This window comes from Octopus sinensis, unplaced genomic scaffold (assembly GCF_006345805.1).
Source record: "Octopus sinensis unplaced genomic scaffold, ASM634580v1 Contig10108, whole genome shotgun sequence".
Classification (NCBI taxonomy): Eukaryota; Metazoa; Mollusca; class Cephalopoda; order Octopoda; family Octopodidae; genus Octopus; species Octopus sinensis.
Window position 1 is genome coordinate 43,754 of NW_021831993.1, and position 27,046 is coordinate 70,799.

The following is a 27,046-nucleotide window of genomic DNA, read 5'->3' on the forward strand; positions in this document are numbered from 1 at the left end:
TGAATCTAGTGCAGTCTCAACAGCTATCTCGCATATGAGGTAAAAATATTGGTGAAAAGGAAAAATAAATAAAGGTTGATATCATCATCATCATCATCATCATCGTTTAACGTCCGTTCTCCATGCTGGCATGGGTTGGACGGTTCGACCGGAGATCTGGGAAGCCAGAAGGCTGCACCAGGCTCCAGTCTTATCTGGCAGTGTTTCTACAGCTGCATGCCCTTCCTAACGCCAACCACTCCGTGAGTGTAGTGGGTGCTTTTTACGTGCCACCTGCACAGGTGCCAGGCGAGGCTGGCAATGGCCACGGTCGGATTGGTGTATATTACGTGCCACCGGCACAGAAGCCAGTCGAGGCGGCGCTGGCATCGGCCACGAGTGGGATCGTGCTTTTTACGTACCACCAGACCAGGGATCCTGGCTGGTTCAATTCGATTTCGATTGAACCGAACCAGCCAGGATCGGTTCAATCGATATAAAAATCATATATATCGATATATCGATTAAAAATCATATTAGATTTAAGGTTTACAAAACGTTGAATTAAGGATTAAAAGTTGTAAGATACATTGGCAGCAGTGAGAAACCCTAATGATGGATTTAAAAGTTTAGAGAAGTTCCAAAGAAATCTTTATAGAAAGTTATAACATCAATATGAAGCAATTCGATGGCTGTTTCTGGAGTACATTAGTGAACAGGTATGGATCTTTTGGTGTCACACTGACAATGTCTCCTTCGTCAGGAATAAGTAAATAGGTAATTAATTATGTTTGAAGACATGTAAGAGGAGAGAAAAGAAAACTTTAGGTTAGATTACGTTAGGCGCCGGCTACTCTATCGAGTAGCCGGCGCCTAACGTAATCTAACCTAAAGATACTGAACACTTTTACAATGACTCATGTTTATACATGAAAGGAGATATCTAGTGTAGAATGTTGGGAAAATTCTTTTTAAAAAATGAGAAGAAGCAGGGCTGTGGAATACTTCATTTCTTATATTTCATGGTATAGAGTTTCATGAAACATGAGTGGAATTTATATATATTTTATTTACATATTTTAATTTTATTTCTATTTTTATTATTTTCCCTTCTTGTGTATATATTATATATTTTTTGTATGTATACTTGTAAAAACAAATGTTTTGTTATTTAAGCAACCAGTAAAACAATACAATTTTCAGTTACTCATATCAGAGTAACTCACTGTAAACATTATTAATAAGATTGAAGTAAAAATTATCTGCCCCCAGAAGCCATCTCTACTCATTCTTGCAAATATATATAATACCATACCAAGAACTTCCTCTTTATTATTCTACTATATATATATATATATATACACTCTCTCTCTCTCTCTCTCTTTTACTCTCTTACTTATTTCAGTTATTTGATTGTGGCCATGTGGTTGGTTAGCAAGCTACTTACACACAACCACTCCTGCGCTTTTATATATATATATATATATATATATATATATATATATATATATATATATATATATAGAAGTAGAAAAAGCAGGGTTCCAACAAGGTTCAGCCCTCCGTCCCCTTTTATTCATCAGTCCTCCAGGCAATAACAGAGGAATTCATGATGGGTTGCCCCTGGGAGCTCCTCTATGCTGATAACCTGGCCCTCATAGCAGAATCACTACCGGAACTAGAAAAGAAATTTCAGGTGTGGAAGCTAGATTTGGAATCAAAAGGCCTTAGAGTCAATGTAGCAAAGACCAAAGTCCTAGAAATTTGTAAGGCAAACACACCACATACCCCTTCTTGTTCAAGAACATAACACACAACCCAGCCTGGAAATTGAACTCATTACCTCATGATTGTGAGCCCGATGCTTTAACCACTGAGCCAGGCACCTTCATGTATTTTAATATTTAGCAATAATTATTTCTAAAGTGAAAAAAGATAGAAAATGACAACAACACTGTGTGAATGATAGAAAAATATTCTATTGAATAGTTTTATTCTTACAAAAGACCCTGGGGTTGCACCTAGAATTAGAGAATTTCCTGTATTTTCTTAGTCTTTCTTCTGTTAAATATATTCCTGTTCACATTATATGTGTTTTATGAATTCCAATTATATTCACTAATTAGAGAATGTAATCAAATATTTAGGATATGCTTGAGAGTCATGGAAAATAACATAAATACTGGGTCTTTGAATATTATCAACAGCAGAATTGTATGAATCCGGTAAGACTTTTAATCCGTGTTGTCCTCGCATCACTTTTCCCACAAGAACACTGCATTGGTATATTCTCTTTGTTCCGTGATGGTCAGGAGTAGAATAGGTATCATTTGCAGAATATTGGATGTCTTTGGCAAAATAAACACCTTCACCAAATACTGTGGCTAAGAAGAGAAGAAAAAATATATATATAGCAAATAAGAAAATGTATGTATGTTATTATGGTTGTCGTGTTGATAAATAAACAAGTTAACATTTTAATGTCCTAAATTTGATGAACCAACTATTGTGTTCCTCCATTTTCTTATTTGCAATATAAATTAATGGTAAAATACCTCTTTATCTTCACCCATTTAATACAATAGGTAAGTTAATTGCAATGCAATTAAAAACACTTGTGTATTAATAATTGGGTATTATACCAACAGTATATAAGGGATAGGTATTATCCCTTAGTGGGTTGGATCCACAACCCCTAACTTTCTTGGAGTTATATATATATATATATATATATGTTTATATGTGTGTGTGTGTGTATGTATATACATGCATATATTTATATAATTAATATTAGAAGTAAAAATATAAAATAAACAGAATTGAAAGTCCTAAAACTCTGTAACACACACAGAGGGGTTCATCAAGGATCAGTCCTTAGTCCCCTCCTTTTCATCATTGTCCTCCAGGCCATAACAGAACAATTCAAGACAGGCAGTCTCCGGGCACTACTATATGCTGATCCTCTTGTCCTCATAGCTGGTTCCATATCAGAGCTAGAAGAGAAATTCCAGGTGTGGAAGCAAAACCTGGATTCTAACTTAGCAATGGTTAAGGTCCTAGCAAGCAAGAAAACTGACAGGATCCTCCCCAACTCAGGTAGGTGGCCCTATGGTAGGAAAGGTGTAGGCAGGAACTCCATACTGTGCACCCAGTGTAAGTTATAGACAAACAAGAGGTGCAAGAAGGTTAGCAGAGAAGATAGTTTTCATGTGGAAGATGCACAGGGTCCTTAAAAACTTGAGAAATTGATTTTCTCAATTGCCTTGGTGGCTCATTAGAGGTAGTAGATAACTTCTGCTACCTAGGGGACCAAATTAATAGGGATGGGGGAGATGCAAGAAGAGTGTGATAGCTAGAAGAAGAATAGGGCGGAGGAAGTTCAGAGAGCTTTTACCTCTGTTGGCCCCAAAAGGTTTCTGTTTCTGAGTGAAAGGAAGATTGTATGATGTATGTATATTGACAGCAATTCTACATGGTAATGAGATGTGGGCCCTAAATGTAGAGGGCATGCGAAGGTTGGAGAGGAATGAGGCTAGTATGCTCAGGTTCAACAGAGTGCCACTGTTCTGAGAGAGAAGTAAGGCATAAGAGGAATTGGTTGCTGGGTGCAAGACGGATGTCTTCAGATCTTGTTTTACACTTCAGGCAATTCTTACTGAAATCCTGGGACCTTCAAGCTGACAAGAATTTTAGGTAGTGGTCTAATGAGAACAATCCCTTGTGCTTGACCTTTCTTCTTAGTCTGTGTATTTGAAAACAAGCCATGTGGCCTTTCCTCTTTCCATTTTGAAGAGAGGTTATAAGCCACTGACCCTGGCCAACCCTATGAACCAGCCATAACCAACATTCTCTAAGATACACATATATATACATATGTATATATATATATAATATATATATATATATATATATATATATATATAAGAAGTTTGTTTTCAAAGCGTTAAAATGTATTGTAGAACAAGTTGAAAGATTTTTTTATTCAACGCATAAATACTGAACAGTATGTATATATATATATATATATATATATATGATAGATCGTTAGCTCCTACACACATTTTTTTCTCTCCTTGTCTTTAATTTTCTGTGTATCTTTCTGTCGAAGAGCGTAGGCTCAAAACGTAAAAGACTTGTTCTATTTCTATTCCTGAGCGCTATACTAATACATTTGTTTGTTTGTACTCCACCTGCCTTCGTCTTTTGTTTATTTTCGTAAACCTTCCCGTTATATATCTCTCTCTATATAATCGGCAGTTTGGCTGTGCGTGTTTCTGTGTGTCTGTTTGCTTGTTTCTGTGTGTCTGTTTTCTCGTACCCTCACCCTGACCACGGCTTTCAACTGATTCTGATGAAACTTGACACACACATAGCCCAATGTCATAATTCAAAACTAACGCAGCGAAAATTTTGAAAAGTTCCCCCACTTCTGAAAAAAATCGATAAATTCGACATGGGATCGAGAATCAGAAACACAAACTGCAAACTGTCTAGGCGACGCAACTCCACCTTTTTTTATTCTCAAAAAAAATTTACCATCATTTTTTTCCATTTTTTTGCTATTTTTTGGCTATAACTCTCTAAAAATGCTTTATAGTTATTTCCCTTACAACCTGAGCAACGCCGGGCGATACTGCTAGTATATATATAAAGGATAAAATCCTTTTAAGAGCAAAACAATTTGCCAGCAGTCAGCCATGAGGATCGAACTCACACCCTTCTAATATCTGGTTGCGGTGCTCTTTTCAAACCAATAGGCTAGGTAGGAGTGCAAAACTGGGCGACAGGTAAACCATCTACTCCTAAAGTATTTTTACCTAGACACCATCTCAAGGAAGGTTGCTAACCAAAGCTAAAGAGTATCATGCTACCTTAACACACAGTCTTGAATGACCATTGACTACGAGAGCAGTTCCTTTGCCCTTTAACGGGTCTTATTTTGGTCCCGCAGGGTGTCCAACAATCACCCTCCCAACTAAGCAATGCTCGGTGGTGTTAAGTCACCAACGACCCGACCATGCAACAGGTTGTACTGGATTACATGGTACCAGTGGTGCACAAGAGCAACCTGATATGTAAATCTAGCAATCAACAACACCCCTTCTAATGCCTTTCTTGCAATTGTTGATTTACAAAGATTAAAGAGAAGCATTAATGCTAACCAATCCCCACAGTTTAGAAGGGTCTGAAAAGGGGATGGGAAGCCCCTTCCTCCCAATCCAGCAAGAAAAACAAGTAAAAGTGTTGGTTCCACAATAATAAGATACACCTGGTTTACTCTAGAGCAGAAGACGTTAGGAAGGGGACCTGGCAGTAGAAACGATGCCAAACATGGAATGTGTGAGCAACATGACATCCTCTGTCCTCTCTGAGTGAGAAAGGATTCTAAACAGCAATCAATGTGGACAGTGACAGTCTGTCCAGCTCAGGACAATAGGAAGGGTTGGTAGATGATGATGATGTTGATTTTAATATACTTACCATTTCTACCACAATAGCTACGGTTGAATCCTGATTTATTTATTCCCTCAACAGCTCCTTCAGCAGTACCATGCCAAAGGCCATCAACTTCATTTGTAATCTTTGGATTTTCTGCCTCAAACTTTTTTTTCAATGCTTGGTATCCCTGGTACAATGTTTTATTTTGAATTCTCTCAATCTGTAGAAAAGGAAAATACATTTATGAAAAAACAATCAGTTCACTTCTTTGACAAGGAAATAATGTTTGTGGTGAAAAACCCCAACCCTATCTGCTTTTTTTTTCTTTTTTATTTGATACCAATTTTGATTCAGCTGTAAATTTGGTAAGGCATAATAGTTTAGCTGCAAAATGGTGTTGCATTTACAATTCAATGCAAGAAGTTAAAGCCGAGGTATTTTTGTTGAGCAAAGATTTCTTGTGAATATCCAAAAACACATAGAACCATCCCAAAATAGGTTCATACAATGAGATTTAAATCTTTCATACAAACAAAATGTCTCTTAACATTTTGTTTTAACAATAAACCATCAAATATTGTTTATAAACAGAAGTAAAAATACAAACTTTGATTATACGATAGGAAGGCAAATTCCGACGGAAAGTGGCCCGGATGTCATCATATTCTGGTCCTTTTGTGACTTTAACAGTTTTAAATAATTCTTTGTCTCCCATTAGTGACCATGTAACAGGGACCAATTCTAGAGTTCAAACAGAAATCAAATATTTCAGAACAATTATAAGAATATGAACCTTTTTTCTGTTGAATGTTTATAAAAAACAGGAATATTTTGACAAAATGTTGGGTTTAGACAAGAAATACTGAATTACTAATGATTACTATAGTTTAGTAGTAGTAGTCATGGTGGTAGAGGCGGTGGTGGTGGTGGTAGTAGTAGTAGTAGTGGTAGTAGTAGTAGTAGTAGTAGTAGTAGTAGTGCAGGTGGGGTTGGGTTGTGGGTGTAGTGAAGAACTCCTACCAAAGCAGAAATTAGAGCACAATACAGTCCTTGCACCGACATCAAACCATCCAACCCATTGCTGGCATGGAAAACAGACGTTAAAAGATTATGATGATGATGATGATGATGATGACATCATCGTTAGCCCCTACACACATTTTTTTCTCTCCTTGTTCTTTCTGTGTCCCTTTCTGTAGAAGAGCGTAGGCTTGAAACGTAAAAGACTTTTTCAATTCCTGACCGTTATACTAATACATCTGTTTGTGTTATACACCACTTGTCTTCGTCTTTTGTTTTTTTCGTAAACTTTCCCTAAATATTTGCATATATTTATTTGAAGTGATGTACAGGTTTATGTATTTAGAAAAAAGAGGTAATCAGAAGTTTGGATAATTGTTATACAGAAAGAAACAAGGAAAGCTTTCATTCTCTTTTTCCTTCTTTCTTCCTATCTTTTCATTTTTCTGCCTTTCTCCTTGTCTTTTTCTATTTCTTTTACCCTTTCTTCTTTTCAACCAAGCCACTAAAAATTCACCACACACATCCATAGATTCAAAATAAAAAAGAACCTTCTCTTTCCAATTCAACTCCAGATGAGCACCATTATACACCACACAGTTTAGCAATGATCACCTCATTCAAGTTTCCATTTATTTTGATACGTGCAAAGTGTATAATATGTCAGATAATAAACTTTGTTGGTTGTATATTATGACAAAGGGCAAATGTATTGAGAGAAAAGTTGGGCACAAGAGGAATCAAATGTAGCATGCAAGAGAGAAGACATGTGATGCATATGAATGAGGATAGCCATATAGAGAAGTGCCAGTCACTGAACGTGGATGGCATCTGTGGAAAAGGGGAAACCCTGGAAGACATGGGATGAAGTGGTGGAGACTGATCTCAGGTTTTTAAGCCTCATGGAGGAAATGACAATGGATCAAGATGTCTGGGCAATATGAGGCTTTTGAGAAGACCTACCCATTTCAGTGTATCTGTGTTCTAGAAGCTCTGTGTGTTCCACATGCAACAATAAATCTTTCCACACATCCTACCCCAACAAACAAAAGTACATCACTTTCTCCCATTTCCACTTCATGCATTAGGCTTATCTCTCACTCCTCAATCCCTTCCTCATGGCCCTACTCACTGACTCATTGCTATCCCATGGTACCCCACCCCTTCTATATACCCAGGTTTTCACCAGCCACTGCACTACTCTTGGCCCTTATGCTTCTTTGCCAATACCCTGCCACTTATATTATGACCTCCATACCTTGAGGTTCTACCCTGGCACTTACCACCCCCTATCACTCTCTCCCTTTACAATCCAATTCATATTCTGATCCCTGCTCCTTGTGAGTAAGCCCTGGCACTTTGCTACCACCCCTCTCCTACTCTCACTTACCCTCTTGCTCTCTCCCACTCTCTTTTCCTTTTGATCTTCCCTAAGGCTGGACAGCCATGTGTCTCCTCTACAGCGGTACACATGTTACTGTCTTCATTCTTGATCACTCTCTCTCTCTCTACCTCCCTGGTAAATCATGAACCTCCCCCTACAACAGGATATGGGTTTCTGCTCCTGTTTCTCCATCACACTCGAACCTAATGCTCTCTCCCCCTCTCAAAGGGTCTTTGTCTTGCAATTTACTTGGTGACCCTGACAGTGCAGGTGCCACTTCAAAGTACCCAGTGCACTCTGTAAAGTGGTTGGCATTTGGAAAGGACATCCAGTTGTAAAAAGCTTACAAAAACTGACCTGACCTGAGCAAGTGCCACGTAAAAAGCACTCAGTCCAATCTACTGGGTGGGTGTGTTAAGAAGGGCATCCAGTTGTAGAACTGTGCCAAAACAGACACAAAAGTCTGCTGCAGGCACCTACCTGGCCAGGTCCTGTCAAACCATGCAACCCATGACAGCATGGAAGGAGGAAGTTAAAAGATGATGATCATGACATACATGTTCATACAATGTCAAAGCACTTGTGCAGCTGTCACGTGAAAAGCATGTGTGCCAGTACCATGTATAAAGTACCTCTACTGGTACCATGTATAAAGCACCTCTATTGGTACCATGTATAAAGCACCTCTAGTGGTACCATGTATAAAGCACCTCTATTGGTACCATGTATAAAACACCTCTACTGGTACCATGTATAAGCACCTCTATTGGTACCATGTATAAAGCACCTCTACACATCCCATTTATAAAGCACCAGTGTTAGTACCATGTATAAAGTACCTCTACTGGTACCATGTACAAAGCACATCTACTGGTAACATGTATAAAACACCTCTACTGGTACCATGTATAAAGCATCTCTACTGGTACCATGTATAAAGCACCTCTATTGGTACCATGTATAAAGCACCTCTATTGGTACCATGTATAAAGCACCTCTACTGGTACCATGTATAAAGCTCCTCTATTGGTACCATGTATAAAGCACCTCTACTCATCCCATTTATAAAGCACCAGTGTTAGTACCATGTATAAAGTACCTCTACTGGTACCATGTATAAAGCACCTCTAGTGGTACCATGTATAAAGCACCTCTATTGGTACCATGTATAAAACACCTCTATTGGTACCATGTATAAAGCACCTCTACTCATCCCATTTATAAAGCACCGGTGTTAGTACCATGTACAAAGCACATCTACTGGTACCATGTATAAAACACCTCTACTCGTACTATGTATAAAGCACCTCTACTGGTACCATGTATAAAGCACCTCTACTGGTACCATGTATAAAGCACCTCTACTCATACTATGTATAAAGCACCTCTACTGGTACCATGCATAAAGCACCTCTATTGTTACCATGTATAAAGCACCAGTGTTGGTGCCACATAAAAACCACCGAGTGCACTCTGTAAAGTGGTGGGCATTAGGAAGGGTATCAAACCATAGAAACCATGCCAAAACAGACAATTGGAGTGTGCTCTTCTCTCTTATACGCTGCATCTAATTCCTATTATGCCTACTTTCACTGCACATTCAAAGGTGAATGCTAGCCTCATTTCTCTCTAATCTTCACATGTCCTCCACATTGAGGGCCATGTCTTGCTACCATGTAGAATTGCTGTTCGACTTGCATAAGCTCACAAGGAATGAAGCCAGTATGCTCCGATGGATGTATAATGTCAGTGTTCATACTAGACAGAGTGTAAGTACGTTGTGAGAAAAGTTGGACCTAAGAAACATCAGATGTGGTGTGCAAGAGAGACGATTGCGCTGGTATGGTCATGTGGCGAAAATGGATGAGGATAGCTGTGTGAAAATGTGCCACACCCTAGTGGTTGAGGGAACCTGTGGAAGAGGTAGACCCAAGAAGGCCTGGGATGAAGTTGTGAAGCATGACCTTCGAACTTTAGGCCTCGCCAAGGAAATGACTAGCGACTGAGACTTTTGGAAATATGCTGCACTTGAGAAGAAACTATTGACTACCTCTAGAGCTTCCAAAGCATTTGGAAAAAACCGATTTCCACATTATCTGGAAGATTTTATGGCCCCTGTGCCTCTTCCACACACGAACACTACTTTCTCTGATACCCTTCCTATTATTCCATTGTACCCCTTGTGTGTCCATAGCTGGCACTGGGTACACCATATGGAACTTGTGCTTGCACATTTCTTACACATCGAGCAGGGCCACTTACCTGAAGAGAGTAGTGTACTGTCTGTTTTCTTGCTTACTAAAGCCTTAGTCTATGCTAAGTTAACCATAAGGCCCTAAAATTTCAGCTTTTGCCTCCTCACCTGGAATTTCTTTTCTAGCTTTGGTATAAAATCTGTTTGAGGGCAAGATTGTCAGCATATAGTAGTTCTGAGGGGGCTGCCAGTCTTGAATCCCTCTCTTATGACGTGGAAGATAATAATGAAATGTAGGGGACTGAGCCTTCATTAACACTTAAAATGTACACCATTTTCTTTGCTGTACTCATGGTTAACTGTCACCTTGCTAACAAAGCCCATCTACATGGATGGCCTGTATAGCTTTCACAAGTCTATCCCTAGCCTCCTCAGATCCCACCTTGCCACACAACAGAGTACTCAAAAGAAAGCTTCCTCTAGATCAACAAATGCAAAGTATAATTCTTTAGTCTTAGCCAAGTATTTCTTTTGCAAATACCATTGAAATATATGTACAAAGACAACTGTATAAAGAAGTGTCAATTGCTTAAAATTGTTGGAATCTGTGGAAGAGGGAGACTCGGGAAAATATGGGATGAATTAGTGAGGGTCAGTCTCAAGACTTTGAGCCTCACAGAGGTAATAACGATGGAATGAGAAGTCAGCTGATTTATGTACAAACAATAACAAAAAATAATGGTGCTATATTTATTTAATCAGGAATGCAACGTTTTTCCAAGTCGTTTTATTCTTGAGAATCAATCAAGTTTCTTCACTTGCTTGATGATTCACTTTCCTTCGAAAATAATCTTTTAAAAAACACAATGCATTCAGTGTTTTACCTGATAAACTTGTCCTAATTTTTGTGTTGAAAAATCCAGTAATTGAAAAAGCTCTTTCTGACTGGGCACTTGTTGCTTTAGTTGTAAGCAATGTTCTTCTAAGTTTCTCGAGCTTTTCACTTCTGTTCGAAGTTGCTTCAAAATATTCAAATTCTTTAGAGATTCCAAATCCATCTGATACTATCTTGGGGGGGTCTTCATTCATTTTCTTCATTGCACTTCTGTATTCACGCATGAGTTCATTACCTTCGTAAGTAGATGGGACAACAATAACACTTAATTTTAGGTTCCCTCCTATTTCATTTTCTTTGTATAATTCTGTTGTGTTCTCTGCATCATGTTCAGGAAATAATCTCCTATATGTTTGTTCAGCATACTTCCTTAAATGTTGTTTCGTTAAAAAAAGAAAAGGTCCAGAAATTGACTCACCTTTAAATTTCCTAGGGTTGTGTAAATACCTCAAGAGAGTCAAGGTTTCGACATTTCTTCTCTTATTATATCTATGCATAAGTCTTTCACGAAGATTTAGAGCCAAAGGATTGCTGACAATATTAAGTTTATTCACTAAAAATTCTAAAGAATATTCCGCTTTCAGTAAACCCGTATCATCAGCGCAAATAGCCTTCAAAATAATTTCTACTGAATGCAAAATTTCATATAGTAAATTGAGAGATTTCCATTCTTCGTCAGCTACAGCATCTGTGGAAAGTTCTGCTCGTAGAGCATTTGGAATGCAGCTTTTCAATTTAAAAAATTTCTCAATCATATGGAATGTGCTATTCCACTGAGTTCTGCAATCCAGTATAAGTTTATATTCTCTGTTATCAAAGTTCGCTCGTACAAACTCTTTCATTTTTTGTGGGAGATTTATGGAAAAGTTTTGAAATTTTTCTTACCTTATTTAAAACTTTATTAAATTCAGGTTTTAGCTGGGGAAAACAAGCATTTTCGTGAGCCAAATCTGTTTGAAAAGTGTGTCTTGTTGGCTTATGTCAGCTTCATCATCACTATCGTCTGTTATAGCGATCTCTTCACTTTTTATATCGGTCTCATCAGTTGAGGCAATATTTTCAATATTTTTTTGATAGAGAATGTCAATCACAGACGGATGTATGCAATGTGTGAGACATTGTTGGTGATCAGGTCTTATTTCTTTTCTGAATTTCACCATCATAGAAGCACCATCCGTTGTACAGCCAACAATGTGTATATCAAAATCCAATCCAAATTCATGAAGATGTCCTCTCACAAATTACTCTGTTCTCCTGAGCCATGGATCTCAATGAGACCCAACGACCAATGATTGTCTTTCCCATGAACATTTATGTTCATATATCGTTTATTTTGAATTGATGTGTATTCATCCAATGTCAGTGAGTAATGCTGCTTCTTTTTAGAAATAATGAATAAGTTCTTCTTTCTTGATTATGTAATAATTCATTACCATATTCCTGACTCCGTTTGCAGATGCTGGTTGTAATTTATCATATTTGCCTCTCTGACTATGAAGATTTCTCTGAATAAAATCGCTTTTGGTGATTGAATTGAAAGAGAATCCATCCATAGCAGCTGACTTTGAAACCTCTTCTTCCATTGATTTCTTTGTTACAAAGTGTTCCATTGTTGTTGTCATTTTCACAGGAGGCGGGTTTGCATCTTGATTTATGTCGATTTGATGAATTTTCTTCAAGTGCAAGATCAGAGACGTAGTAGAGCCTCCAGAAGACTTCATGATCTTATCACACTTATTGCATTGAGCTTCATCTTTGTTTTTCCTATCGAAAACATTCCAAACAGTTGATTTTCTTTTTATCATGCTAGGGCTAATGAAAATAATTAATAAAAATTCTAGTTAGTGTTACTTCCTTGAAATGAATCTGGAACTGGTTATTACATATGCTCAACAGGTAAGATCACCTGACTGAAGACTAACAACATCCCCTTGACTTGCTTTGAATAAACCCTGTTACCTCTGTAGTGGATGCGTGGATGTATTAATAAATACATAAGTGCTTTGTAATAAATTAAAGATTTATTATCACTACATCAATTTGTAAGCAATGTTACACATCGCTTGTACAAAATGCATATTAAATAGTGGTTGCAAATAATACATATTAAAGGAATGCATAATACAGGATACACATTAAAGCAGAATATGTTTGATGGTGCGTGTGTGTGCGTGTGTGTAAATCATGCATGACAGAGTCACCTTTCTGATTATTCTTTCGTCGTCCTCATAAATGCGTGTCGTTCTCTTAAACGTTGGTTCGGGTTCTCTCTAGATACCTATTTCTCCGTTCTATTTATAACATCTCAAATAGCCAGAAAAATAGATATACCGCAAGAGTGTTATTGCGTACAGTAGGTCGCTGGTCGTCCTGTTAAACTTCGCCTGACCTGCTCGGGTCAGAGGTCGAAGGGAGACGATCCATCATTTTTTGTCAGAACAAAGAGATTCTGATTTCGCGCCTTTTTGTGCATTGGTATTTTACGACCAATGATTCTTGGGTCTGATTTCGAATCCAAGCTTTGAGAAGGAAGTGCTAATTCTTACACCTCCAAATTCAAAGAGTCGGCCAGGGGTTAGCGAAGAAAATGACAAGGTGCTGATCTAAGGTTCAAGGGGAGAGAAGGTGAGAATTGATATGTTGCGATATGTTTCAATGAATCAGACAGCACTCTCAGCTAAAGGTGACTGACAACAGTTCAGTTAGTTCAGTTTCAACGATATTTCTTCAAAACAAAAAAATGGAGAAATGTTTTGCGAAAAAAAACCCAGAAACAGCAAGCATTAAAATTGGTTTTGGCAAATCCGTTTCGGTTTTACTGATCATAATATAAAACCGGTTTTATAAAACCAGTTTCGAGGCCCAGTAAATATGAATATGAAGTAAGAGAGAACTGGTATGAGCATGTACCAAGAAAGTTATACAGGATGATGGAAAAGTAATGATACTCTGGGACTATGATTTTCAGACGGATCGTGTAATTGAACACCGTCAGCCGGATTTTGTCATATTGAGAAAGTGAGACGAATACTGTCAGATCATTGATGTAACCATACCAAATGACATGAATGTTGTGAGTAAAGAGGCTGGAAATATCCCCAAGTACTCTGAATTGAAAGTGGAAATGGCAAGACTGTATGGAATGCATGAGGGTAATGTTAAAGTGATACCAGTGGTGATCAGAATGCTGGGTTCAATCCCATTGAAACTTCAAAACTTCTTAAGGCAACTGGAAATCCCTTGCAAGATTGATATCTTACAAAAAGCAGCCTATTTGGGCACAGCGCACATCTTAAGGAAAGTATTATCCGTCTGAGGTCCTTGTTGTGACTTGACAGATGACTAAAGACTCCAGTGCATTTTTACCTACACTGTATTACGAAGGAATAATAATAATAATAATAATAATAATAATGATATAATATCAGTTTTACAGTTGCATGGTACCTTACCTTTGTTCTTTTCAAAAGGCCAGAATTTTCTCCAAAGCCTGTGCACACCTTATATAAAAGAAAGGAAAGATAGAACATAATAATGATGATGATGATGTTGATGATTTCATTTATTTTCCCACAAGGGCAAAAGTTGAGGGAGACAATACAAAGACAGACATAAAGTGTGGGGGGTTTACATGTAATAATGAAATGGTAAATGAATAAAAAGAAAGAGGTTTACACGGTATACACTGGGAAAGAGGACACACATGCATAGCATACAGAGGTACAAACAAAATGTGGGAGGGAGGATGATAAAAGATGTGGCCCACCTGATACAGGAATGCCTCTAGGAATAATTGAGGAACTCCACTGCCTGACATTTCCCTGAATCCCTATGAGCAAATCCCTTCTCCAATTCCTTCTCTCCGACTCGCAGGTCTACACTTAGAGAGGTACCATCCACTGTTGCAATTTTTGCAACTTTCACCCACCTTTCAATAAACTCACTCGAGGACAGCCCTTCTCTCTTCACTCTCAATTTCCTTTTCAAGTGAAACTTGAGGAAGTCAATGAGAGCTCTGCCAAAGAGGAATGGATCTGTCCTCAGGCCTTTCAGCCTTGTCCACCAAACAACCTCTTTTGCCATAGCCACCAGGCAAAGGAAAACTGCCTTGCCTGCTTGATTGAAGGAGGACGGTAGTGCAATCATCACTACAGACTCGGCTGACAGATGGATCCGTCCCACATGTTACAGCAGCTGTTCAACATAACTCCACAAGTCAGCAATGCCTGGACACTAAACAAGAGCATGCAAAATGGTTTCGTCACTCTGCATGCACCTCGGACAAGCCCGTCTGACAGCACATCCATGCCTGTAGAGCTTGTCTCGAACCAGCATTCCCCCATAGCACTGCCAAGGCAAGGACATCTGGAAATTACCCACAGCTCTTCTCCCTGATGGAGCTGCAGTCATGGGTGAAGAAAAAACCGAGACTGGGCACCAGGCACTTAGAATGTCTTCAGGAGCTCACAGCCTTCTACCAGTTGGGTAATGGGGGTCAGTGGATGTTCTGCTTTAGAAATCTACAGAGGATTAATATCAGGGAAGTGTGATGATGTTCTCGGGGAAACTCTGAGCATTGATGAGAATCAATAATAATAATAATAATAATAATAATAATAATAATAATAATAATGATAATGATAATGATAATAATGATAATGATAATAATAATGATAATAATAATAATGATAATAATAATAATAATAATAATAATAATAATAATAATAATAAAAATATTCAGACAAATACATAACAAAAACACCAGGACTTACAAACACATATAACATACAGAAAATTGCACTACTAGGCACTGCACACATCCTACGCAGAACACTTTCCATACAATAACCATCAGAGCATCACAACAAATCACAGCACATACCCAAGGCACACAGAGCTGCGCTCGGTAGTGAAGTCAAAGCACGCTATGAAAATAAAACTACTGAATAATAATAATAATAATAATAATAATGATAATGATAATGATAATAATAATGATAATGATAATAATAATGATAATAATAATGATAATAATAATAATAATGATAATAATAATAATAATAATAATAATAATAATAATAATAATAATGTTGAAGAGTGCCAGCATTGACAGTGGTTGGACATGTTCTTGCTTCTCTGACCAGTCAGCAACTGAAGACACAGAATTACACTAATACAAGTCAGATGGACAACTGAAAAATAACTCTTAAAGACTGGAATATCCACAGATTCCTATGAGTATTTTAAATTTCCCTCAAAATGAGAAACTTACATATCTAAAGTCTTCCAAGGCACAAATGATCAGCTTTAAAATCTTTAATATCTACAACTTCTGTGAATACCTATCTTTTCCTTTCTTCCTGAGTATTCGAAAATGTAAACATCCTCTTTATTCTAAGAACGTTACAGTTTTCTCTGTTCAGACCTACGGACAAATATCTCTAAAAAATTTAGAAACTTTAATATCTGCAATTTTATGTGAAAATTTGATCTTTCATTTTTCCCTGACCACCCAAATATGTAAATATACATTTCACTGTAACAACACAATTAAATGCATGATAAAAAACAAAAAAATCAAGAAGGTAAGCACCTGCCAATATATACAAACTGCACAATTACAAAAACTGTAAACCACAGCAAAACTTATAAAACAAAAATAAAAATAAAAAAATAAAAATTCAGAAATTCAAGGAGGTGAACAGCAGTATATCTATATCTATATCTATATCTATATCTATATCTATATATATATAATTACTTAGAAATAAAACAAGGTGAATTGGTTCTTTTCAAGGCCAAGGTCAGCGCTCTCATTGATCGATAGTAGTAGTAAACACATTTGACCTCTGCAGCCCCCAAAGGTGTGAGGCTGCTTTTGTCTCTTTATGACACAGGAATGCCCATTGCTAATCTCTTCACCATCTGCCGAATGTATTTACAGACTTGTAGAATTTAATCTCTTCACCAAGCTGTCTCTTTTGCTCCTACTATTCCCTTAAACACTCACATATTTATGATCATCTCAAGTACAAGACAAAAGTTGAAACTAAAAGCATTCAATAATACCTTTTAATAATAAATAGAATTAATAATAATGATGGTAATAATGATAATAATAATAATAATTTAGCCAAAACTGAAGTTGGGTCAGAGGAAATATTAACAATGACAAATATTAGTAAAAAAAAAATGAAAATAATAATATCAGTGGTGATAATAATAATAACAAAAGGGAGTGGTTGGAATCTCCTATGCTCTGATTGATGATGCATCTAGTGATGGTGTCACAATAAAAACACTGGTAATTGCGTAACCTGATAATGGCCACCTCAGATGAGTGACAACAAAAAACAAAAAATATTGGGAATAACGGTGGGAAAGAAACTGAAGCCCTTGATGGTGACAGTGTTACACCCGGCAGGCTCAGAGATTCTGGTCCGACTCCAGCCTGTTGTTACCTAGGAAAGGACCAGCACACATGGCGTAGATGGAACAAACATGTCAATGTTATGGTTAAAGAGTTTTACTACCTGAACAACGCCATAGACGAAAATGGTGTTCATCTTAGGGGATACCGACAACGTATGTATGATCAATGGAGAAAAAGAGGATTGTTTCAACTCACGGAACTGAGACTATGTGATTAAGCTAGAGTAATAAAAAAAAATTGTTGGTTCACAGTAGAGCTCGAAGCTCTCAAAAGATGGGTGTTGGAAAATAGCAGCCGAGGAAATGATGAAAATACAGTTCTTACTGATAAAAGTAATTTCATAGCAGAAAACAGAGGTGAGATCTCTAATAAACCACTGGAAAGGAACAGTGATAGCTTGCTCAATGAGAGACATATACAGGGGTTGGACAAAGTAATGGAAACACCTAGTATCATAGCATCAAAATTTTGAAATATCTATAAAACTATTAAAAGCTTGTTTATTTTTATGTTTTTTATATTTATTATTAGTGTTACTTAATATGTTTTGCTAAAATTGCTGTTTCTTTTCAGATATCATTAGAAAAGGGAATTAAAATTCATTAAAATGACAGATCTATCGAACTTACAAAGTGGTCAAATTGTTGGTGCTTGTATGGCAGGCACTAGCATAATGAAAACAGCCAAAATATTTGGTGTGTCAATAAGTACTGTCTCGAAAGTAATGACAGCCTTTGAGAAAGAGGGAAAAACCTCCTCATCAAAACAAAGCTCCGGAAGAAAACCAAAACTTTCAGATAGGGACTGTTGCACTCTTATGCGAATTATTAGAAAGGATCACAGAAGTACAGCTCTCCGAATTACTGCAGAGCTTAATGACCACCTCCAGAACCCGGTTTCCACAAAAACTGTTTGCAGGGAGCTGTACAAAGCCGGATTTCACATGAGGGCTGCAATCAGAAAACCACTACTTTCAAAAACAAACATTGCAAAGCATTTAAAGTGGAGTAAAATCCTATGGAACTGGTCCCTAGAGCAGTGGAAGGTATCCAGGCACAACAAAATCCCCAACTTCTGGTTAAAATACCTAACAGGAACACATAAAATGTTGGCTGAGAAATTTAATGACATATTAGCAGAGCCAGAGACAAGGCCTGAATGACTCGCAAACGGGATGGCATAATAACGATTCTGCTATCTTGAATGAATAATAATAAAAATGATGATAATAATAATGATAATAATAATAATAATAATACCCAAGGCACACAGAGCTGTGCTCGGTAGTGAAGTGAAAGCACGCTATAAAAATAAAACTACTGAATAATAATAATAATAATAATAATAATAATAATAATATAATAATAATAATATAATAATAATAATAATAATAATATGGTATAAAAGATGGGCTACAGCAAATATTCTGCTCAATACCACAGATTTGCTTGTCAGTTGTTTGACCTTAACCAGTTGAGCATGTCCCTTAGTGGCTGACGATATGTGCATCTCTGATCACGAGCAGAAGTAGTGGGGGAGCATCATAGCCATGTGTTGAGAAGGATTCTTTGGGGTTTGAATAATTCACCTCTGGAAACATGGGTGGTTCTTTCAACATCCTTAAACAACCCTTACTCAGGGACCTTTTGAGTGGGATGGGCTACTCAACCTGAAGAAAATTCTAATTGGGCCCCACCTGCAAGGTCATGTGCTGTTTATCTTGATATGAGATCACCATGTCGCGCACATATGGTTGTGATGCATGTGCCTGGTGTACCTTTATCAGACGGGTAGTCATGATGGGTATATTGGGCTTCGTATATTTTACCCCAGTGTCACTTTGATGGCATGAACTGCTCTCTCACTCAATAATAATAATAATATAATAATGATAATAATAATATAATAATAATAATAATAATAATAATAAAAATGATAATAATAAAATTAATAATAATAATAATAAAATTAATAATAATAATAATAAATAATAATAATAAATAATAATAATAATAGAGTCAAAATTAAAAGAGTGTCTTCTTTTAATTATTTTGACTCTCTATCTTAACCAAAATGAAGCAGATTGACAAAATTATTTTTTGAACCTGTTGAAGACACACAAGATGTTGAAATATCGTTCACTAGATAACAATGGCATTCATCTTTTATTTTGACCCTCTATCTTCAGGAGGAGTTACCTCAATCCTTTATATAATAATAATAATAATAATAATAATAATAATAATAATAATAATGATAATAATTATAGTAATAATAATAATAATAATAAGAGAACACCGGGGGACGTTTAACATGTGAGAGCGATAAAACAGTGCTCCGAAATCTATCCACAAACATCGGAAATAAAGACATTGCATGGAGCCAAAAACTAACTGACAAAGGATTGGACTATATCCAAGTAAATAATACTCATTGAAATATATTGCTATTTTCCAAACGAAATTATGTATTTTAACTTGATATCATCTCCAACCATGTAAACATGCTTGATACATCACGATCCATCAACAACAGATCATCTCTGGCCCCAGACACCATGTACAAAAAAATTACAAATAAATTAAATAATAATGGTATTATTCAACCCAAGAATAACAATCGGGAAGTGCGTACTTTAAACTTGTTACACAAAAAGTACGAAAAACTACACAGGCAAAACAATTTGACAATAGAAATGAACGGACCGGTACCCTACGAAAATGATGACCATAAATATACACGTGAGGAATACATTTCAATCCTACATGCTTACTTTACAGCAGTGCTCTACCCAAAGCACAAAAACACAACAACATATACATATAAAATATGGAAGAAAAATAACCTAAACAAAGACTTGGATACAGCAATGAACCCTAATAAACTAGCTAACATACGAAGATATATTCTCAATGCAAAAAAATATCAGAAATAGAAATAGAACATTTATAAGAAAAAATACATCAGGAAAATGTAGATAGTAAACAGACAACAATACCAAATAATATAAACACTGAGATAGTAAAACACGAAGACAGACGTAACATTTCCAACAAAAACGAAGTAACAAAAAACAACAAACCCAGACTGTAAGGATGAATAATAATGTAAGAAAAGCAGCAAACCAAAACACAACAGACAAACATACGAATGAGAAAAAAAGCGACACAAATCTAAAACCTGGAAACAATGAAGGGGAGCCTAATGATTATGATACCATAAAAAATAGAATAATCAAAGAACTGAAAAACACATACCTCCCAAAAATCAAAATAGACCAAAAAACAACATTGATAATAAATAGCATAAACCTGGCTGTCACGGAACTAATAGCCACAGAAACAAATGGCAATATCACTGAGCTAAATGACATAATATAGGCAGCAGCCACTGCAGCCACAAAAGAATCTGGATACTCACTCAAACCCATCCAAACAGGAGTACCACCACCCAAACAAACCCTGTGGATAAATAATATCCCCCCCAAAAATACAAAAATGAGAAAAGATCTGTCGATTCTTAACGAAATTAGTAGACAATCAACGCTACTGAGCAATAAAAAGAAAACAAAAATACTGTGCAAATACAACATCACAGAAAAAGATTTACCTGAGATAAAAGAAAAGCTAAAGCAAGATATCCTTGCCAAAGCACAAAGGATCCGCTGGTATGAGAAACACCAACATTTCTTTGAACAAAACAAACAGTTCAACTCCAACCCCCAAAAATTCTACCAAGAACTTGGCAAAAATAAAATAGAAATCACTGCAGCACCAACAGCAGAAGAAGTGGAAGAATTTTGGAAAGAAATATGGTTGGCGAAAGAACAACCAAAAAAAAAAGGAGAATTAAAACAACAAACTTAGCACCTGAGCAACTTTGGACCCCCATAACAACTGAAGAGGTTACCCAGGCACTGCAAAGACTAAGCAACTGGAAGGCACCTGGGCATGACAAGATCCTCAACTTCTGGTTGAAATATTTGATAGGAATACACAAAAAGCTGGCTGAAAACTTTAACAACATACTGGCAGAGTCAGAGACAATGCCTGAATGACTCACGAAGGGAAAAACCATCTTAATTCCCAAATCCAATGAGACAGCAAAACCAGAAAACTACAGACCTATAACCTGTCTCCGTACAATGTACAAAGCATTCACTGCAGTAATATCATAGAGATTAAACAAGCACCTGGACGAAAACAACCTGTTTCCAGAAGAGCAGAAAGGATGCCGCAAAGGCTCACATAGCTGTAAAGATCAACTAATGATCAATAAAGCCATAACTGAAGACAGCCACAGAAAGAAGAAAGGCCTCAGTATGGCCTGGATCGACTACAGAAGGCGTTTGATAGCATCCCCCACACATGGATCCTCGAAACACTTGCCATGAACAAAGTTGCACCAACAATTATAAAATACATAAGACACTCTATGAATAAATGGCAAACAATGCTACAGCTCCAAACACAAGAGGGACTTGTGAAAACCAAAGCCATCCCTATTCGAAGAGGAATATTCCAGGGAGACACGCTCTCCCCACTCCTTTTCTGCTTGGCACTGTCACCTCTATCTGATATGCTAAATAGAACTGGATGCGGATATAAATGTTACGGCAAAACGATCAGCCACCTTTTATATATGGATGACCTAAAACTATATGCTGCAAATGACAAACAGCTGGAAACACTACTAAAGACAGTTCATGGATTTACCAAAGAAATAGATATGAAATTTGGATTAGAAAAATGCGACAAAGTAACCCTGAAAAGAGGAAAACTAGTTAAGAGTAGCAACATCACACTAGATAATGCCAATGAAATAAGAGAATTAGACCAAAGCCAAACTTACAAATATTTAGGAATCTATGAACTAGATGAGACACAACACACACAAATGAAAGAGAAGATAAAGAAAGAATACTATAGACGAGTTAGATCAATACTAAAAACAGAGCTCAATGCTAAAAACAAGATAACAAGTATTAATACTTTAGCCGTCCCAGTTATAAGTTACAGCTACAATATCTTAACTGGACACTAAATGAACTAACCAAAATAGATAGGAAAACAAGAAAAATAATGACAGGATCTGGGATGCATCACCCAAAATCTGACATAGAAAGGCTATATATACAACATATAGAAAGTGGTAGAGGCCTTATAAAGCTGGAAAACTACTATAAAAAAACCACCATAGGACTGCAAAAATACCTACTTCAGAAGCAAAGAAAACTAATACAAATAGCCACAAAACACAAACAAAACAAAAAATTGTTCTCAGTATTTAAGGAAGTTGACAAATACAAAAAAAGAAGTCATACCACCTAACAACTATGAAGAAGAAGAAACAACAAAAGCTATAAAACAAATGAAATCCAAATTAAAACTAGAACAGCAACGGACCATGATAAAATGATGGCAAGAAAAGCCTCTTCATGGCAAATACTGGACTAAACTAAATGCAAAAGAAATAGACAGAGAAAAATCCCAGCAATGGTTGAGAAGCTCAGGACTAAAAGCAGAGATAGAGGGATTTTTGATTGCAGCACAAGACCAAAGCCTCCTCATCAGAAATCACCAAAAACATGTAATGAAAAGAAATATTACAAGTAACTGCAGAATATGTGGAGATGGACAAGAAACAATAAATCATATTATCTCTGGCTGCCCAGTCCTGGCTGAGAAGGAATATATTCACAGACACGACAGAGTTGGAACCTACATACACTGGAAACTATGCCAACATTATGGAATAACAACAGAAAAAAGACGGTATAGGTACACACCAGAAAAGGTCACAGAAAACGAGAAAGCAACCATACTCTGGATATGCTGATACCACAGATAGAGAAATTAAGGCCAACATACCAGATATAGTTGTCAGAGATCATGAAGAAAAAAAATGCTTTCTAATTGATGTATCAATACCGGCAGATGACAACGTGTCTCTAAAAGAAATGGAGAAACTCTCAAAATACAAAGACCTGGAAATAGAGGTAACCAGAATGTGGTATCTAAAAACAGAAACAATTCCTATCATAGTAGGTGCATCAGGCATGATAAAAAAATATTCAGACAAATACATAACAAAAACACCAGGACTTACAAACACATATAACATACAGAAAATTGCACTACTAGGCACTGCACACATCCTACGCAGAACACTTTCAATACAGTAACCATCAGAGCATCACAACAAATCACAGCACATACCCAAGGCACACAGAGCTGCGCTCGGTAGTGAAGTGAAAGCACGCTATAAAAATAAAACTACTGAATAATAATAATAATAATAATAATAGTGTATGGGAAACACTCGGTGAGAAACGGAAGAAAATTTGAAGAAAGAAGGAAAAAAAAAATAATAATATATAATAAAATATTATGTAAATTTCTTTCTCTGTAAATCATTCAGTTTTATAAATTTTAGAAAAAGATGATTCCATCATTTCATATAGAGGAATCAGTTCTCCAAAATGCATGTCACCTCACCTTTTTTCACATTTCGATGCCTAATTTTTTCTTCTGTGACTTCTCTGGTTCAGACTTGGTTGAAGCTGTATGAAAGAAAGTAACACTAGAACATAATAATAATGATAATAATAATGTTGATAATTCTTTCTACTATAGGGAACAAGGCCTGAAATTTGGGGGAGTGGGGGTGGGGGCTAGGTGATTGTATCGACCCCAGTGCTCAGGTGGTCCTTATTTCATCAACCCCATAAATTTGGGAGAGCAAGGAGTTTTGTGGCATGAACTAAATACTGCTATTGAAGCAAAATGTAACCAGTGGAGTGAAAGGGTAGGGTTAGGGTGGGTACATTGAGAAGACAGGCAAAGAAAAGACAGGAATTGCTTCTGCAGAGGCTGGGTGGCCACCCTGCAGGATGAAAAACAAAACCTGTCAAAGGGTGGATGATCTCTGCAGATTCAACAGCCATCCAAAAAGTATTTCTTTAACAGTACTGCTGCCAAAAAAGGCAATAACAAGAAGAATGAACACCCAACAACAAAAACATTAGAGATTGCCTTTATAAGGATAAATCTACCACAAAGGGAGTGGTGGGAGGTGTGTGTCCTTGATTGGCAGTTCCCTAGGGATGCTTTCTCGGTTGCATGGTTGGTCTGTGTAGCCTTGGCTGGCAGTTCCCTAGGGATGCTTTCTCGGTTGCATGGTTGGTCTGTGTAGCCTTGGCTGGCAGTTCCCTAGGGATGCTATCTTGGTTGCATGGTTGGTCTGTGTAGCCTTGGCTGGCAGTTCCCTAGGGATGCTATCTTGGTTGCATGGTTGGTCTGTGTAGCCTTGGCTGGCAGTTCCCTAGAGATGCTTTCTCGGTTGCATGGTTGTCTGTGTAGCCTTGGCTGGCAGTTCCCTAGGGATGCTTTCTCGGTTGCATTGTTGGTCTGTGTAGCCTTGGCTGGCAGCTCCCTACAGATGGATGTCCTTCCTAATGCCAACCACTCCAAGTGCATAGTGGGTGTTTTGTATGTGCCACCGGCACGAGGGCCAGTCAGACAGTTCTGGGAGCCAGTAAGGCGATGCATAATTATAATTCTTCTCCCAAATAAGCTGCCCTTCTTATTTGAGGCTCTGATGAAACTACAAGGTGCCATTCAGCACTCGGCTAAGAGTCCATTGCATCTTATAGAAGAAACAGCTGTAAGTTCCTTTGTCATCTCATTTTCTAAATCAACATCATCATCATCATCATTTAGCATCTGCTTTCCATGCTGGCATGGATTGGACTGGTCGACTTGGAACTGGTAAGCTGGTGGGGGCTGCACCAGGTTCCATCTGATTTGACATGCTTTCTACAGTTCAAGGCCCTTCCCAGTACCAACCACTCAAGAGTGTAATGGTGCTTTCTATGTGCCACTGGCACGGGTGCCATTTGTGTGACACCAGCACAGGTGGTAGTTACGTGACACTGGCATAATATTTAATATAAGTAAACAGAAAGAATTTACCTGATGATGCAGTTGAACCATCTGTTAAAATTTCTTGGAAATATTCTTTAAATTTCTGTTAGAAGTAAGCAAATAATTTATCATCACTCAATGAAAAAATAATTTCCTAATTAATTTCTGTAATTACAATGCAATGTTTTAACTCATTGTTTCTATCACAAATATTGTTTTAAATTAATATTTCCATTTATTGTATCATAGAATAACTTCCTCTGAGGAAGAGGCTTTTGAATATTCTGTTGTTTGGGGAGGAATTTTTACTTACAGAATAAAAAGAAAAGAAATTTGCTTGTTTAAGTGACTGTAGAAAATTATTCATGGAATTGAAATTGGTATCAAGATTCCATGTTATGCCCAAACACCAGCTTAATAATGACAAACCGATTTTACTTAATTCCTCATTATTTTCAAAACTGTTTAAAAAAGGAAGAACATTTCTGTTGAAACAGACTGGCTTTGAGTAAATTCCAGTGAATTACTGGTATGTCAACAGTGCTTTACTTCAATGCTATATATACTGTCCTACAGAGTATATCTGCAGATGTGTACCCAACACTGTGGGTATAGATAAAATGAGAAAGAAGAAAAGGAACGGGTTCAGCCAAACAATCTTTTTCTGTCCCCAACACATATTGTATACAGAAAGTGTTTATATGACGCTCAATGTATATATACTGAATCTTCCATGTGTTAACATATACCTCTTTATTACAATGCAAAACATTTATTTAATCAAGATATCCTTGGCCTAACATTCTGCTTGCTATGAAACATATATAGCCCGGATATTAACTACTCCATTTCTTAACTCTTATATTCTTATTCACACACGCAGTAACCTCGGTCGCCTACCGTGAATCTAAAAAGAACTTTTTCAGTTTATAGTATTTCGGTATGAAAAGTTTCCACAACCTTCCATAAGTAAACCACTATTGTTCCTGAAAGTTGCTTTTTACATTAACTACAGATTGTCTGAAGCTAACTTTCTTCCTACACCTCGATTCCTTGACCAGGAATTCTAAGATTTTTCAATTCTATTTCACGATTTCGGCATTTGCTGTTTTCTTCCTCCTGTTGTATCGCCTGACCACCCAAACTCTGACCTCTCTCTTTCTCTCTCCCCCTCTGCCTCACTCTCCTCTCCTCTGCCTCACACTCACTCTCTCTCTCTCTTTCGATTTACCACTTGATTTGCCAACACTTCCCCCCCCTGTTCCACCACCACCACCACCCTCTATAAACTAGCGCATGCACTCAGATTCCCCTACTCGATTTTTAATAACTCCCCTGAAAGAATACAAACCCAGAAGATGCTCTCATCTAAATTTGCCAGCCCTCCCACCCCTCCACCTGTACCGGAAGTTCCTGTTCCCTGTCATCCTTTGTTTGTCACCCACAAACACTTCTAAAGGCTTAACGCCATCCCCACCCCCCTACCTGGGGGTGCATAAAAATGCTGGTGTGGTGTATGCAGGTTGAAGGCAATTATTTGTTTATGAATTCTACCATAGGTGAGTTTTCTTTTCAGCTACAAGACACTGCTGTCCCTCAATTCAGGGTCTCACAGCCCACACCTCCCACACCCTCAGAGTTGGCACACTGAATGGTAGGTCTGGTGAGATTGTTGAGATGCTTGAATGGAGACGTGTAGATTTGTGCTGCATCCAAGAAGTAAGGTGGAGAGGAGGTTCTGCTAGGTTCCTCACTGGCAAAGAACACAGGTACAAGA

General features: G+C 37.3%; 1 protein-coding gene across 1 annotated transcript in view; it reads right to left on the bottom strand.

Annotated features, from left to right (window-relative positions):
• Positions 1–2,019: 2,019 nt before the first annotated feature.
• LOC115228281 (protein mono-ADP-ribosyltransferase PARP15-like) overlaps positions 2,020–27,046 on the bottom strand; it is a 49,456-nt gene continuing 24,429 nt past the window's right edge. Inside the window, exons 7-11 of the mRNA XM_029798901.2 lie at positions 25,318–25,372; positions 14,364–14,411; positions 6,026–6,159; positions 5,461–5,638; positions 2,020–2,363 (exon numbers count right to left, since the gene is read on the bottom strand). Coding sequence (XP_029654761.2) covers positions 2,098–2,363; positions 5,461–5,638; positions 6,026–6,159; positions 14,364–14,411; positions 25,318–25,372 — 681 coding nt within the window. The 3' untranslated portion in view covers positions 2,020–2,097. The remainder of the gene's footprint in view (positions 2,364–5,460; positions 5,639–6,025; positions 6,160–14,363; positions 14,412–25,317; positions 25,373–27,046) is intronic.